The sequence below is a fragment of the Nyctereutes procyonoides genome, unplaced genomic scaffold (assembly GCF_905146905.1).
Source record: "Nyctereutes procyonoides isolate TBG_1078 unplaced genomic scaffold, NYPRO_anot_genome, whole genome shotgun sequence".
Lineage (NCBI taxonomy): Eukaryota > Metazoa > Chordata > Mammalia > Carnivora > Canidae > Nyctereutes > Nyctereutes procyonoides.
The window spans coordinates 34,137,529-34,153,146 of record NW_026575052.1 but is presented as its reverse complement, the minus strand read 5'-3'; the positions used below and the strand labels follow the sequence as shown (position 1 = coordinate 34,153,146).

Sequence of the window (15,618 nt, the reverse complement as noted above, 5' to 3'; positions counted from 1 at the left end):
GGTCACTTGATAGCTGCTATGTAATTTGATTTAATTACAAAGTCTCTTTTTGATACACATCCTCCATTCTTTAAGTAAAGGTTAGATAATGTCATCTTAGAAAGGATCTGTTTAAACCATATTATAAAAATTAGATAAACAATTTGGTACATTAAATGAAAACGTCTTCCTCATAAAAGGAACCTTTTAAGTTTCACATAGCATCATAACAGCTATAGCTACTACAATGAAATGTGGTTAACAGAAGCCAGTCATTCCTAAACAGAATGTATACCAAATTCTAGAATTACATTCTAGTACATTGCCTTAATGTCCTCTTGTTCCAAACAAGCCAGCAAAGTATTTGGGACAGTCCTTATAATTTTAAGAGTAGCTAGCACAATCCAAATGCATACACTTTTCTTGAAATGATTTGCAGTTGTGATTCCAAAATGATAAAGGTATTTGAAGAGCAAAAATGGCTTGAATAGAATGACAAATGCCTAGAATGAACTTGTTATAGGTGGTGTATCAACCAAGAAACAAACGAGAAATTTGTAATGGAAGGACTATACCAGCTCTTCGCATAAAAAGGATGGCGTACCCCAACTAGAGATATTGGCAAATCAAGACATTGTTTTAAAAAGTGTTTTTTCTTATAATGCCTTTGTCTGATTTTGGTATCAGAGTAATAATAGCTAAATGCTTTGGAAAGTGTTTCCTCCTCTTCTGTTTTCTGAAAGAAATAGTGTCGAATTGATAGTATTTCTCCTGTGTTTGGTAGAATTTACCACTGAAGTCCTCTGGGCCTGAAGCTTGCTCTCCTGCAGGATGTCTATTTCTTCACTGCACTTTGGTAGTTTTTATCTTAGAGGGAATTCATCTGTTTCATGTAAGTTATTCAATATATGGACCTAGAGTTGGTCATTGTATTTTCTGATTATCCTGTTAAAGTCTCGAAGGCTATGGTGCTGTCCTCTCTTTCTCTTGTGGTACTGTTGATTTGTATTTTCTCTCTTTCCAGTCAGTCACCTACAGATTTACCAATTTTATTGATCTAAAAGCAATTTAATATATAAGATAGTTTTGCTAGAAACTTTGTCTTATCACTGGAAAAGAGTAGCCTTTTTTTTTTTTTTTTTAAATTAAGCAAACTCTATGCCCAATGTGGAGCCTAAACCCCTGACCCTGAGATCCGGTTACATGCTCTACCTACTAAGCCAGCCAGGCACCCCAAGAGTAGCTAATTTTTAATTGTGGATCACCTTTCACGTTTTTTTTTTTCTAGGACAGTACTAACTTTCATGCGAATAGTATTTCGTTCTGTATAACACTTGAACACTAGGAGCTGAGTTTAACCTCATGAAAAATTAAGTTGGTTTAGATGGAATACAGGAAATTTAATTCAGAAGGCCTAAAATTTAAGTCCTGCTCTTCTCTGGCCAGAACTGTAGATTCTTATGGGTCTTGTGCTCAGGCAGTTAGGAATTTGCTGGTCTGAGGAGAAATCTCTAACTTACCTTTGCTCTAAATTAGAGTCCTAAGACCTAAGTCAGAACCACCTGGTATGCTATTTAACATGGTGATTCCTAGGCCTTACTACTAAATAAAAATTGAAAGTGTGGCTGTGAAACTGCATTTTCAATGAATTCTTACAGTGAAATTACAGAACCACTGTTCTAATCTCACAAGGGGGGAAACAAAGGAAAAGTTGGTTTTTAACCTTATAGAGATACCAAGTTTTTTGAAGAGAATAGTTACAGTAAGGCCCCTCATCATCATGAGTATTACTGACTTCTTTTTATATTAATTTCTTTTTCAGCTGTCTGTCACAACACTTGTGAAATTATTGTGTTCACCCTACTTTACCAATTTCATAATTAACAAAAGAAATTCCAGTTAGAATGGTCTTTTATCACTGTAAAGACATGCCATTAATACTTAATGCCACATTTCTTCATTAACTACTATGAATTCTGATTTCAGTGAAATATTTTAAGTCCCGTTATGTTTACATTGCATCAAATTAAGATTAAGCATAAAAGCAACATGCTAAGCCAAATTACAGCAAAGGTTTACATGAACAAGCAGTGTTAGTGATAGAAGCTTTTTGTAATCCATCAAATAATTAGTGAGTTTTAAAAAAATCAGTATATGCACATAATTAAATGCCACTTAGAAAATCCTTAACTTGAGGGCCAAAACAGTGGCTTATTTAAATGTAAGTATATTTGAGAGTTTCCATGGTAAAGTCACCACTGGGGAAATTGTGCTAGTTAAATTGAGTAGTTTATACAAAGGGCCTAAACAGTACCATTAAGGATTTCTAAATGTATTTTATTATGTACTTAGAGTAATTGGCCATGCTAATGTTATCAAGACCAAACTGCAGGCAAGATTAGTTAAGAACTATGCAGAAAACCTGAACATCCTACCTTCACTCTGTACATTCACAGCATCTTATTTTTCTTTTCAAAACCACCCTTGCACCAAATGCTTCTTTCCACCAGCTCTGATTACTCCCTGTTACCCCATCAGAACAAGCAGCATTAAAGACAGTACCGGCCCCTGTGATCTACATTCAGTCCTGATAGCACTATCAAAACGAAATCTGAACAACACATTTCTCCTCTCCAGACATGCATGCTGTTCAGCGGCCAGGATACTTCTCCTAAACCAGCATGAGAAACCTTTCTTCTTGGCCATCGCCATCTTTCAAAAACAGTTTGCTTCAGGGAATTTAGAGCTAGAGAACTCACCCATAAACAGCCCTCCTGTTCAATAAGTATACTCTGCTATTAGGTCTAATATACAAATATGATGATGATTTGAAAATGGAACCCTGTCCAGTACTCTACTGGCATTCCACAGGGCTACTGACCATTCATTTACAAAGGAGTCATGTTATATGTTCAAGTCTGTGGATGATAAACCTATCGTCTAGACAGATTGATTCTTTTACATGTCTTTGTTTTGGCCACTATCTACAGCAAACAATTAAGAGCCATAATCATTTGTGCTCTGGGTTAGGGTCCCTGATCAAGTCACGAATGTTCTTCAGTACTGCTGCTGAATGATCTGCTCCGGATGTGATTTCTGAGTTGCTCTATAAGTTCAGGATTCTGTTGCTGTATCTGCTGAGCAAACTGCTGTCCCCTGTAGTAAAGAGGCAAAGTGGTATGAATTAGGGAACTTCCAGTCACATAACACCAATGCCCAGAGAACTGCAGAGGATGTGGGTATTACTCAAAGGGAACTTTTTCTATAAAAACAAGTTTTAGACTCCTGATGTTACTATCTTCCAGTTACCAATTCCTCCATATAGCACTAAAACAGTGCAGTGTTCTTCATAAGAAACAAAACACCCACGCTAAAAAGGGACTTCCTGAAATCAGGGTGAAATCTACCCGGTTTAGTGTTTAACCACAAATAAGCAAAGGGCTGAAGAGTACATGCTTTCGTTGTCGGTGCTCAAATACAACGCAAGGAATTGCTCTTGTCATCAGGTATGCTAGGTGTCACAATCCTTCTGGTCACCTCTATGTCACCTAACATAACTGATTTCTACGAAGGCAAAAAAACAATACAAATGCCTGAGTGTGTAACCATCAACTGCAAGTGTTACACATCACTAGAATCATGCCACTGAAAGATCACTAAAAATGCAATATTGTAAGTAGGGTTGGTTACATGGTTGCAATCACAAAAAGCACATGGTCCTCCTGTCTTTATATAAAATTTCCAGTGGTAACATTACAGGCCAACCAAAAAATCAATTAAAAAAGCAGAGTATCCTAACCAACTAGGGTGGAAGTGAAGGTAGTGTGCTCATATAATAAGATGCAAGGGGTTCCTCTGATAATGATGTGCACTGAAAAAGCTCAAATAAAATAGTTTCCTAAATTGTTGGGACATTAATATATGGAATACCTGATTTTTAAATACATGAGTATACCTAAATTAATCCATACTGCAAGCAGATATTTGACTTTCATCTCCCTCCTTGAGTAACTATTCAAATCTGCTGAAAATCTTTTGCATGGATACAGATCTGGATTCCTGCCCTCCACTCTGAAAATTCCATATTACGAACTTCTTTAGACTGAGTAACTAATGAGGCCACTGATACTAAAAGAAAAAAATTTAAAAAGAAAGCCCTGGTCCTTTCACTTTAGAGACAAGCTGTCAAACACAAACTTTTTTTTACTCTTTCTATAGTAACACTTACGCTTGGATGAGGCTAGACAGGTCAGTTAGTCCCCCAACTCCAGCAGCAGGTCCCCCGATAGCATTTGTCATCATTCCTGACATTCTAGAATAGGCAAGAGATACACACTGGGATTGGCATATAGTCTTAGCAAGCAGGGTACTGGCGAAGGAGAAGTCAGGAAAATACACCCATACTGTGTAGGAAGTCAAGGCGGATGTGCATGGCTCTAAGTTCCAAATGACTGGCATTCATCTACCATCGATCACTTATCATTTTGGAGCTGATGTACTCCAATTAGGAGCCAGCAGGTGGGAGGGGAAAATATACTTACAGCTGCTGAACTTGAGGGTTCTGCATTAAACTTGCTGCCTGCAATTGAAAAATGGCATTTCCCATTAAAGGCAGTTCATAGTTATGGGTCTTTAACAAAGACTTTTTTAAAAAAAACCCAGGAATGAAGACTAAACCAGGTACATTCTAACATTCTTTAGAGTTTTAGTATATTTTTCTTTTTTTCAGCAAGAGAACACACACATGTGCATGAAAGAGAGGGGGAGAGAGAATCGCAAGCAGGCTCCGCGCCCGATGTAGGGCTCAATCTCACGACCTTGAGGCCCTGACCTGAGCCGAAACCAAGAGTTGGATGCTTAACCGACTGAGCCACCCAGGGGCCCCTAGCTTTAGTGTATTTTTAAAAGTGAATGGGAATGTAAAAAAAAAAAAGGACTAGGAAAAGGTGGCATTGAAAATACATTGTGAGGATAAAGAAATTACAAACATATACTAAGCTGAGGATATTGAGAGCAGTTTACTTCCTACTACTTATCAGATCAATAAAGTGAAAAGGAAAAAATAGAGACTTTTAAAGTATGAACAGTCTCCTATAATTGAAGGTCTACTTCAAAAGAGTAGGAGACGTGACCTTGCTCCATGGTGCTTGGTCTTGGTGGTTTTATTCCTCCCCTACTTATAGTGGGAGGGAAATTACATTCATACATATATTCACTTGTAAAACTTTCTATTTTGAAACCATATCAGATTTTTTTTTGCCTCAAACTGGTACTGTCCACAATGTTCATGTAAAAATTAAGTTAATCTTTGTAGATGGTAGTTATTTTTTTATCTACTGACCCCAAATGTGTCGTTGGAAAAAGCCATCGCTTGCTTTCATTGCCATAAGGAGAACTGTCTGACTTAACTTGCAAACAGTTCAGTAACTTCCCTCAAGTCTCGGGTAGGATTGGTGCCTCTGCACCAAAACATGAATTCTGTGGACGAATACACAGAAAAAGCAGGATTTGTGGGTCACAAATATCATAAAGCCTTTTTGTGTCACTATCCCTTTAATCTGATTCTATAAAGCAGTTCGTCCTCTTCTAGACTCTAGGACCTCAAGGAAACAGAGCAGATCCTAGGGCTTTTCTGGTCACTCTGAAGTAAGCAGTCCTCTAGTCGCCTAAAGTTAGAAAATGACCTGTGGCTCAGGACTGCGCGTCTGACTCCCTGCAGTAACCAAGTGCACGTCCGCTCTGCGCCATGGGCCTGCGTCAGGTGGGCCCGCTGCACCAGCGCGGAGGGGCACCGTTGCCTGCTCCTCCTCACCACCGTGCTTCTGTGCCTCTCCCCACAGCTGGCCGGGCAAGAGTCCTGGCCCTCCAGGAAGGAAGAGGGTCAGGGGTGCAGGAAAGTTATCCGATGACTGGTACTTTCTCAGTGGTTTTTGCACTGGTGCTCTTTGGTTGTGCAAACTGTTTAAAATCACTATGGATCTCTCTTGAGGCTCTTTCTAAGGTCCTTCAGAAACTTTTCCCACCCCCACCACTCTGGGCATTTCTCCTCTGTCCTCTGAGAAAGGGACTTTACTCTCTGGATAGACGCTGAGACTTTCCGTGCGGTCCCAAGTCTTTTGCAGTCCTCCGCTAGAGACGACGTGTCGTGGTCCTGTCACCTTCCAGGAGGCCCCTCTGGGTGGATCACCCCGGACTAGATGAGCTCCCGGGCGCACAGTGATCCACAGGAAGCACACCTCCTCCACTCCACTGCCATTGGTACAGTTACTTGCTAAACCACACAGGCTTCGTTAGCTAACGGGCCAGACTCCAGTCTGCTGTGTTCCGCCCGGAGGGCCACATAGAAAGCTCTCTGAGGGGGCCAGAAAAGCCCTCTCTCTGTGGGGCTGAGAGGAGGGCAGGTTCCCTTACTTCTCAGCAAGTGGAAAAGGGCTCTCTAACTCCAATAGCTTCCTCCAAAAATCCTCTTACTCTATCAACCCGACTCTTCTTACAAGCCACACGATAGGTTTTTAACTGCCACCTTTTACAACACTTCACTTTGGTACACAGCAGTTTGAGCACTAAAACAAATCTGAAACTAGAAGAAATCCCTTTTCCTGTATAATAGCATCACCTGAGGCCTGGAAATGGGTAACGATGCTAAAGATGTCCCAAAACCCACAGAGAGACATTATTGCTGGCATGTAGATTAAGAAGACCAACTTAAATTTGATGAGTTCAATCCTGAGACTTGAGAAGTTACTGAATTATTTGCAGGTCAAATAATTATCTCTGATAATAAAAGCAAGTGGTGGCTTTCCCAACACCTCATTTAGAGTCAATGATTCAAAAATTAACTACTGTCTACAAAGATTTCAACTACCAGTTGTACACTGCCAGTTGCTATAAACCTACTAATTGTTTAAAAGACTTTTTTATTTCATCAAGAATGAGCCATCTGTGCATTTCAATACAAACAAAGATACCGTGGATGCAGGGCACATTTTTTTTTTGAAAGAACCAAAGATGAATACAAGTGGCACTGCCGCCTTCCAAGGGCATGGCATGTAGTGGAACGAATGGTCACTCAAGGAGCTTTACATGGCCACGTAACATCCCCGACCCACTAAATCAGTTTCCACAAACTGGATCAGAGCATGTGTGTCTTCAAAAAGATCCATGAGTGATTTTGTTGAAGGATTAAATACATACATATGAGGATTATACTAAAAGTTCAAATAAACTCAGGGTAGAAAGGAAGCAGACTAAAAGAGGAGACCTTAGGGTACCGTGACAGTCAAACCACTCAGACCTCAATTACTAGAGATCTTCCTAGGACCGCTTTCACAGAAAAGAGTTGTTTTTAACCTTTTGATTTTCAGACCCCTTTGCCCATCGGATGAAAAATACAGTTCTCTCCCTAAAAAATGCATAGGTACACATACATACAAATTTTTATATACAATTTCAGGGAATCCATGGGCCTCCTAAAGTCTCTCCATGGCTTTCTCACAAAGAGGTACACAAGCAGGTTAAAAACCTGAGCCAGAGTATTATATCACCCCTACCACCACCCCTACCCCCCACCACCAAAGCTCCCTTGTATGTTTCTAAAAGCCTGGGAACCATATAACGCTATGGAAAGACAGCCAGCAGAACAGAAAAGGAAATCTACTCACCATACTAATGAAGGCTGGATTATTTATTAAACTAGCCATGTCAAAGCTCAATCCAGTTCCTGTCTGTAAAACAATGATATTTGAGAATTATTTTAACCACTGCAATTTGATTGTAATAAATTGTGAATGACAGAAAATATTGCCGTCATCTGTCATCAATAACTTACAGGACTGGATACCTCTCTTAACTTCTGTTCTGCTATTTTCAGATTTGACTTGTAAGAATCATTTTCAGGGTCAAGATCTAACGCCTTTTGATAACTTGTAACTGCTTCTTCGAATTTATTTATGGCGGTGAGGGCCAGTCTGAAAAGAATAAAATAGAAGAGTGTAAGATACATGATTAAAGAACATCAGGACATCACCAACAGTCAAACATCTGCCTCAGTAGTCAATCTGAATCCACACTACACTTACTTTATCCACTGTACTATGATTCACAGGGATATCACCAAAATTCCTTCTAATTTCAAGATTCTTAAATCTGGACTCTTTCCATTCTGCTTGCTGACAACCTTGGCCATCCCGAAACGTTGTCCCGTAAGTCATGAATTTAATGCTTAGAAATGAACCTTACCTACCTTTCAAATTTTAAGCTTAATATGTTAAGTAATCTGCCTTAGTAATGGCAAAGCTCCACAAAGATGTGAGCTAACAACCTGTGGCCATTATAGCTCCATGATGCTAAAATCATTTTAAGGACTTAACTAGATGTGTGCTTCCTAATGTCCCACTTTCTTCCTTCTTCCTAACAGATACACTGAGCCACAATAAATATCAATTCACCATTTAAAAAAATAAAAATGGGCTATGGGGTATCAGTGGACTACTCCTGAAGAAGTCGTATTAACTTAAGTAGATAAAATTAAGATCCTTTACCACTCAACACATTATTAACCCAGGCACAGATCAAAGACTTAGTTATTAAATTTTGTTATCCTCTATCTAGTTAGAATTTATCAGAAAATTACTTCCAAACTATACAGTAATAGTATATATGGACAGATAGTATTGAGGGTTTTTATTTGTTCTGTTTTTAACAAATTACTCTCTTTCTTGGATGACTTACCTCCCAGACCTCTGATCAAAACAAAATTCAGTGTCTAAACACAGAAAAATTCTCAGAACCTGATTTTCTTCCAGTCAACAATAAAGATATTACTTCAGAGTAATCAGTTAATCAAGATTCAATAAATATTTATTGAAACCCTACCTCGTGAAGGGGAGGTAGGAGGGGGGATGGGGTAATGGGGTGATGGGTACTAAGGAAGGCACATGATGAGATGAGCACTAGGTATTATACTATATGTTGGTAAATTTGAATTTAAATAAAATATTTAAAAAAAACATTTCTAAACCAAAGAAACAAACAAAAAAAAAAAAAAACCCTACTGCATACCAGATACTATTTTATAGTTCACAAAGAGAAAGATGAAGTCCTTGAGGTTAAGAAAACTTCATCCTACCTGGGAAGATAAGCAATACACACACAAATAAAATCATAGTATTAAAGAGAAGGGGAGCTGCTCAAAGACAGCCACAGTGAAAAGACCTGAGTGATGAGAAGAAAGCAGTCACTTGTAAATCAAAGGAGCATTCGAAACAGAAGACACTGTAAACACAAAGTGCTGAGAACAATGCGTTTGGCATCCTTAAGGAACCGGACAAGAGCTGATGAGGAAGCACAGAAAATAGTGTGGAAAGATGATGTCAGGGAATAAAATAATCAGGAGCCAGACCATGTAAGATCGCAGTCTGGAGTCTGGATTTTATTCTGGCTGCAATGGAGTGACAGATCTGATTTGTGCTTTAAACATGCACTCTGGGGGCGCCTGGGTGGCTCAGTCCATTAAGCCTGTGACTCTTGATTTCGGCTCAGGTCATGATCTCAGGGTTGTGAGATTGATTGAGCCCTGCATGCTGCACATCTATGGAGCTTAAGATTCTTTCTTTCTCCCTCTGCCCTTTCCTCCTTCCTCCCTCCCTCCCTCCCTCCCTCCCTCCCTCCCTGTCCTTTCGCCACATTGCTCAAAAAACAAACAAATAAAAACATTCATTCTGGCTTTTCTGCAGATGATCAACATGGGTATGGGTAGAATGGTGGCAGGGGGACCAGTTACGAAGCTACCGCAGTAGCCTAGGTAAAAGATGGTGATTTGGACTAGGGTTAGAAGCAAGAGAGCATTCAATGCTTGAATTCAAGATATAATTGAAATCAGAATGGACAGGACTTGCTGATAGATTAATCCTGTCAGGCATAATAATAATGAAGGATAACTACTAGGCTTTTTTGACTTTCTGGCACTAGTAGGTAAATGAGGTACCATTTATTGAGATGGAAAAGATTTAAGAAAGTAACAAAAAGTTCTTTGGGGAGGTGCCTGGGTGGCTCAGTCGGTTAAGCGTCTGCCTTTGGCTCAGGTCATGAGCCTGGGACCCTGGGATTGAGCCTGTGTCAGGCTCCCCGCTCTGTGGGGAGTCTGCTTCTCTCTCTCTCCCTCTGCCTGCCACTCTCCCTGCTTGTACACCTGCTCTGTCAAATAAATAAATAAAATCTTTTTTAAAAAAAAAAAGTTCTTTGGGGAACATGTTAAGCTTTAAGTGCCTGTCACACATAGAAGTGGAAATGAAAAGTAGTTGAATATATGAGTATGGAGTTCAAAACTCTTTTTTTTAATTTTTATTTATTTATGATAGTCACACAGAATGAGAGAGAGAGGCAGAGACATAGGCAGAGGGAGAAGCAGGCTTCATGCACTGGGAGCCCGACGTGGGATTCGAACCTGGGTCTCCAGGATCGCGCCCTGGGCCAAAGGCAGGCGCCAAACCGCTGCGCCACCCAGGGATCCCGAGTATGGAGTTCAGACATTACTTAAGATCTATATCATTATAAACAGTTGAGTCTTGTTAACAACAGTAGTTATATTCTATAAAGACACCACAAACAATAAATTAGCAAATAATGAACAATTGCTCCCAGAGGAAATATAGAATTGGGATCCTGTGAGCCTTCAGTCACAACATTTCTTTTCTTTTTTGAAAAAAAAATTTTTTTAATTATTTGAGAGAGAGAGAGAGAGAGATCACAAGCAGGGGGGATGTACGGAGGGAAAAGCAGGCTCCCCGCTGAGCAGACAGCCTGATGTGGGGACTCAATCCCAAGACCCTGGGATCATGACCTGAGCCAAAGGCAGAGGCTTAACTGACCGAGCCACCCAGGCACCCAGGTCACAGCATTTTCATCAACAAATCAAAACATAATCTTATATTATGTGTGTTTCCGTTTAAAGAAACCTTATTACTGATTCATTAGCACTGAACCAACACTCAACAGCACTAACTCATTTCTGATCAAACATTACCTCTATTTTCTTCATAAGACACATTGTAGCCTCCTTGTGATTAGGAACACGACACAACACTTCAGCCGACATTTGGGTGCCAGTGTAAACAGGGAAATCAACCACAAAAGACACAAAAATGCAAAAAACCAGTACAGCTCTACACAGACTAAAAAGGACACTCGTTTACAGCATGAGAGCTAAAACAAAAAGGCAGACCTCTGCTGACAACTGACTCAAGTTTTTCACCCTTCTGTGAATGACCACAAAAAGCAAGTGAGTATTGATTTGGGGGTTACAAAAAAATGCCAGCATATAGGTAAATTCCTAAGTACAGAATCCATAAATAATGAGTACTGATTGTAGATGGAATTTAAAAGCATGGGACTGGATGGAATCAGAAGAGAGAGCAGAAAAATGGCAGCGGCAGCAGAGGAGAGAGCCCTGAAGTACCTCAGTACTTAGAGGTGGGAGAGAAGGAAGAACCAGCCGGGCAGACTGGGAAAGAGCATCCTGCAAAGTAGAAGGAAATGCAGGAAGTGTGATGTCGCAGAAGCAGAGAGGACGAAGTACTTAACAAAGAAGTTAATCATGCAGGGGAGCCCAGGTGGCTCAGAAAAGCATGCAACTCCTGATATCGGGGTCGTGAGTTTGGGCCCCATGGTGGGTATAGAGACTACTGAAATAAATAAATAACCTTTATTATTTAAAAAAAATTTTTAAAGATCTTATTTATTCACTAGACACACAGAGACAGAGGCAGAGACACAGGCAGAGGGAGAAGCAGGCTCCATGTGGAGAGCTTGATGTGGGACTCAATCATGAGACCCCAGGATCACACCCTGAAGCCACCCAGGGATCCCCAATAAATAAACTTTAAAAGAAAGTAAAGTTAATCATGCCAAATACTAAAACACGGGGCAGGGTAAGGATACAGACATGAACACCGGCCCTGGCAAAATACTGACAACTTGAGACCCCGAACAGGGCTGTCTGTGGAGTGACAGAGACAAAGCCCCTATCAGAGTGAGAGGAGAGCAAATGAGACATGAGAGATGCGACCACAGACACAAGCAGCCACGGGAGCAAATCAGAGAAAGAAGAGCTGGGAAATGCCTTGCTGGGAAAAGGACAGTTCCAGTAGGTGATTTTCTAGGATCTTTGTGCATGCAGTCAGTGTCACTGTTAGAGACAGGAAAGCTAGGGTTGCAGAAGATACAGGAGAGGATTCCAAGCATAAAGCATAAAGACCCGGAGAAGGTACAAAGGGAGAGCTGAGCGTGAGTGAAGGCCAGTCTTAGATAAGAACGCTTCCATTTGAGCAGGGACAAAAGGCAATCTGTGAGGATACAAATGCAGGTGGATTGGTGGATTCAGAAGCAGGAAGAGGAGTTACTTTTCTTCTAAATGCATCCATTTTCTTAATTAAGTGCAAGGCAATTGCGTGAGCTGAGAGTCGCCATGGAGCGTGTGGTGGAAATCTGAAGAGAAGGTAGGAAGCAGCAACTCAGAGAGGTAAGGTGAATGTAGAAGGAAATACAGTAGGACTGTCTGCCAAAATATTGAATGCTCATTTGAGATTTGTGGGCTTGAACATAAAGTGAGTCTACTCTTCTGTATGCTTTTCTCCAAAAACCAACCATTCATCATACAAGTGGGTCATCTCTATCCCAGGTCACAGAAGTTGCAATCATTTCCTCTTTCAATGGTAGACTGATCTTCTTTGCAATGTTTAAGCAGGAAATGGAAAACCAAGACATTAAGAATAGCAAATCTGATACTCCTTGGTACTACTTTGAACATTTTGCCAAAACTTACCCCATTCTCCCATAGGCCTTGCTGTACTTTGAATCAATTGCTATGGCTTTCTCACAATCCTTTATTGCATCTGTGTAGTGACCTAATTTACTCTGAGCAGCAGCCCTAAGAGAAAAAGAAGAGATTTTTATTATAAGCAGCCCACAAGGCACTCGTTTAGATCGTCAGGTACTAATAAAACTTCATGTTCTTTGTCCCAAGTTGTACATCACTCCCAGTAAATATCTAAATCAAACTAAGATAATTCTAAAATCAAACAAAAAGGTAATTCAAAGGCAAAATTGAGAGAAAATATGCAGGCTACCTTTCACTGTTTGCTAGAAAAATGACAAATAAGCAAATCATACAGCTACATACTTACAATCTACATACAATCTGCTTTTCTAATTTGCCCAAACAAAAAACTGAAAGCACCAGGACGTGTGGGATTGTTAGGGAAGCATGCAAACTGATGACTGCGTAGTGTTATGCTGTTAAATGATCACTTGTTAGTAAGGTTAAGATCATCATCTGGCAAGTCTAAGATGGAAATTTAACCTACCTGTGCACCTAAATCTGGCTGCAAATGAAGGAGAGCAATGCATTCCATCCACTTAGCAAAAGACTCTTAGAGCGATTAAGGACTATTGAATCCCTTCCAGTTATTTCAGGAGAGTTCTGTTAGAGGTAACTGGAAGGGCATAATGAAGCTACTTTCTATTTCTCCACACGGTTCTGACAGTAGACAGCCCTGTGTTCCTGCTGTTATGTTCACTTCAGTCCTCAGGGCCATACTAACCAAGCAGATGACTGTTTGACAAGCAAGCTCTTCAAACTAAACATTCCATCGTGTCTCCTGCCCTCCATCCCAATCCTACTACTGTCCCACTCATTCTTCTCCAGACTAAATATTTCTACTTATTCGTTCAATGAATACATCTATTGAGGTCTAGCTAATGCCCAGACACTTTTCTAGTCATAATGGATAGAGCAGTAATCAAAATAGTATTCCTGGCCTCAACAGTGCTTAGGTTCCTGGCAGGGGCAAGAGGGTGGCTGGCAGACTATAAAGTAAAGGTGGTGATCAGCCCAGTTTTTTTGCCAATTTTTCTTCATATAGCATGACTGAGACCCTTTCTTTCCAAATTAAGATTATAAAATTAAAAAAATAAACAAACATACAGTCTCCTTTTTTCCAGTGGAAAAAAAAAAATTAAGTGTGAAAGACCAGAATTCAACAAACCTAATTTGGTAGTACATAAGAAAAGGAGGGTTTATTTGACCGTTCAATATGCACCAACAAGCATGAGAAGGATGGCCATTAAAAATGACCATTAAAAAAAAAAAGACCATTAAAAGAAGAGATATAGTGTGTATTACTTCCAAATAATTTTTTTTAAAAAAGGGAGGGAAGGAAGAGGAAGCCAAATAATATCAAGAGCAGAAAAAACAATTCAAACATAAAAGCAACTACAAAGTAACCTAGATAAAAACCAGTTTCTCAAATTGTATACACATCACCTAAAACATAAGCACACACAGGTTAAAGAAAGGGATAGAAAAAAGACAATCAAGCAAACTGAAAACCAGGCAAAAAAAAGCTTATGTAGAAAACACTAATATCAGGCATGAAGCAAAAGCATTGTTAAGGATAAAAAGAGCCATTATTACTGATCATCCTGTTAGTTTAATTTTATGGAAAACATCTACATGGTACAGAAATCAAATATATGAAAAATCTCTCTCTCACAAAGGATGGGTAGGCATGGGGTAGAGGGGATAAAAATAGGAATAAGACTTCAAAAAGGATGAAAAAGCAAACCCTCAAACTAAGTAAAACAGAAACAAAGGATGCTGGCTGTATATCAAAAAGAATTCAAGTAACTTTCAATTAGTATTCTGAATATATATATCTTTAATGAGATGGAGTCTAAGGAGAAGAGAAATTGCAAAGAAATTGTGAAATTTACTTAGCAGGCTTGCTCGTGGTGTAATAATGGCATTATACTATCAATTGAAGAATACTGAAAGATAGAGCTAATGAGTAAACGTATTGGTTGTGTTGGAAAGCAGGGTTTTCACTCTGAAAGAAAAGAAATCCACATAAAATGGGGAAAGGTGAGGGAGATTCTGTGACAATGGAATGCAAACTGAAAGTATCTGCACATTTTTCAAAAAATTGTATTTTCTAGCTCTGTTCACCGAAGAAGCAGTAACAACACTACTTCAATAGCAATGATCATATCTTGCAACCAGATCTTGGTTTCTAAATACTATTCTCCACTAACAGGAACAGGGGCTACTTGTAGAAAAAGCTAAGCTCAGGTCTAGAGCAAGGAATGTACAAGGCAAATATGGAATACTTTGTTGTCTGAGAAAGCAAGAAAATGTTCAAAAACAGTTATATAAAAGGACACACAGCCAGTTTAAAGGGGCTCCCACTAGCCAAATATGGGATAATTTCAGTGGCAAAATAATAATTACGGCAATTTTTATAACATATTAAATAGTGATTTTAAAAATTCATGAGTCCATAATGATACTCAAAAAATTTGGGGTGGGGGAAGGAGGAGGAAAGTGGAAAAGAGGGGAGTGGGGAAAAAAACTCTTCTTTACAGAAATATGTGAGGAAATACAGACAAAATAAATGTAAAAATTAGAAAATCATCATTTTGTAACCATCAGTGTTTTAATGATTCAAGGAAAGATTATGAACAGATGGTAAAACATTGAGTAAAAAGATTGCTGGGAACAGGATATTCACATGATGTCACCCTACAGATAATTTTTCACTACAAAAGGAATAATAGAGATGCTAGTTACCACCCTAAGATATCAAA

General features: G+C 39.4%; 1 protein-coding gene across 3 annotated transcripts in view; it reads right to left on the bottom strand.

The window, feature by feature from the left end:
• Window positions 1-16: 16 nt before the first annotated feature.
• SGTB (small glutamine rich tetratricopeptide repeat co-chaperone beta) overlaps window positions 17-15,618 on the bottom strand; it is a 45,772-nt gene continuing 30,170 nt past the window's right edge. For 2 of the 3 annotated variants that reach the window (XM_055331392.1, XM_055331390.1), the window contains 6 exons: window positions 12,800-12,904; window positions 7,808-7,946; window positions 7,641-7,703; window positions 4,521-4,558; window positions 4,208-4,291; window positions 17-3,135 (listed from right to left, as the gene is read on the bottom strand). In XM_055331392.1, the coding sequence (XP_055187367.1) occupies window positions 3,024-3,135; window positions 4,208-4,291; window positions 4,521-4,558; window positions 7,641-7,703; window positions 7,808-7,946; window positions 12,800-12,904 (541 nt within the window). In that variant the 3' untranslated portion in view covers window positions 17-3,023. The remainder of the gene's footprint in view (window positions 3,136-4,207; window positions 4,292-4,520; window positions 4,559-7,640; window positions 7,704-7,807; window positions 7,947-12,799; window positions 12,905-15,618) is intronic. The other variant, XM_055331393.1, reaches the window with a different exon arrangement.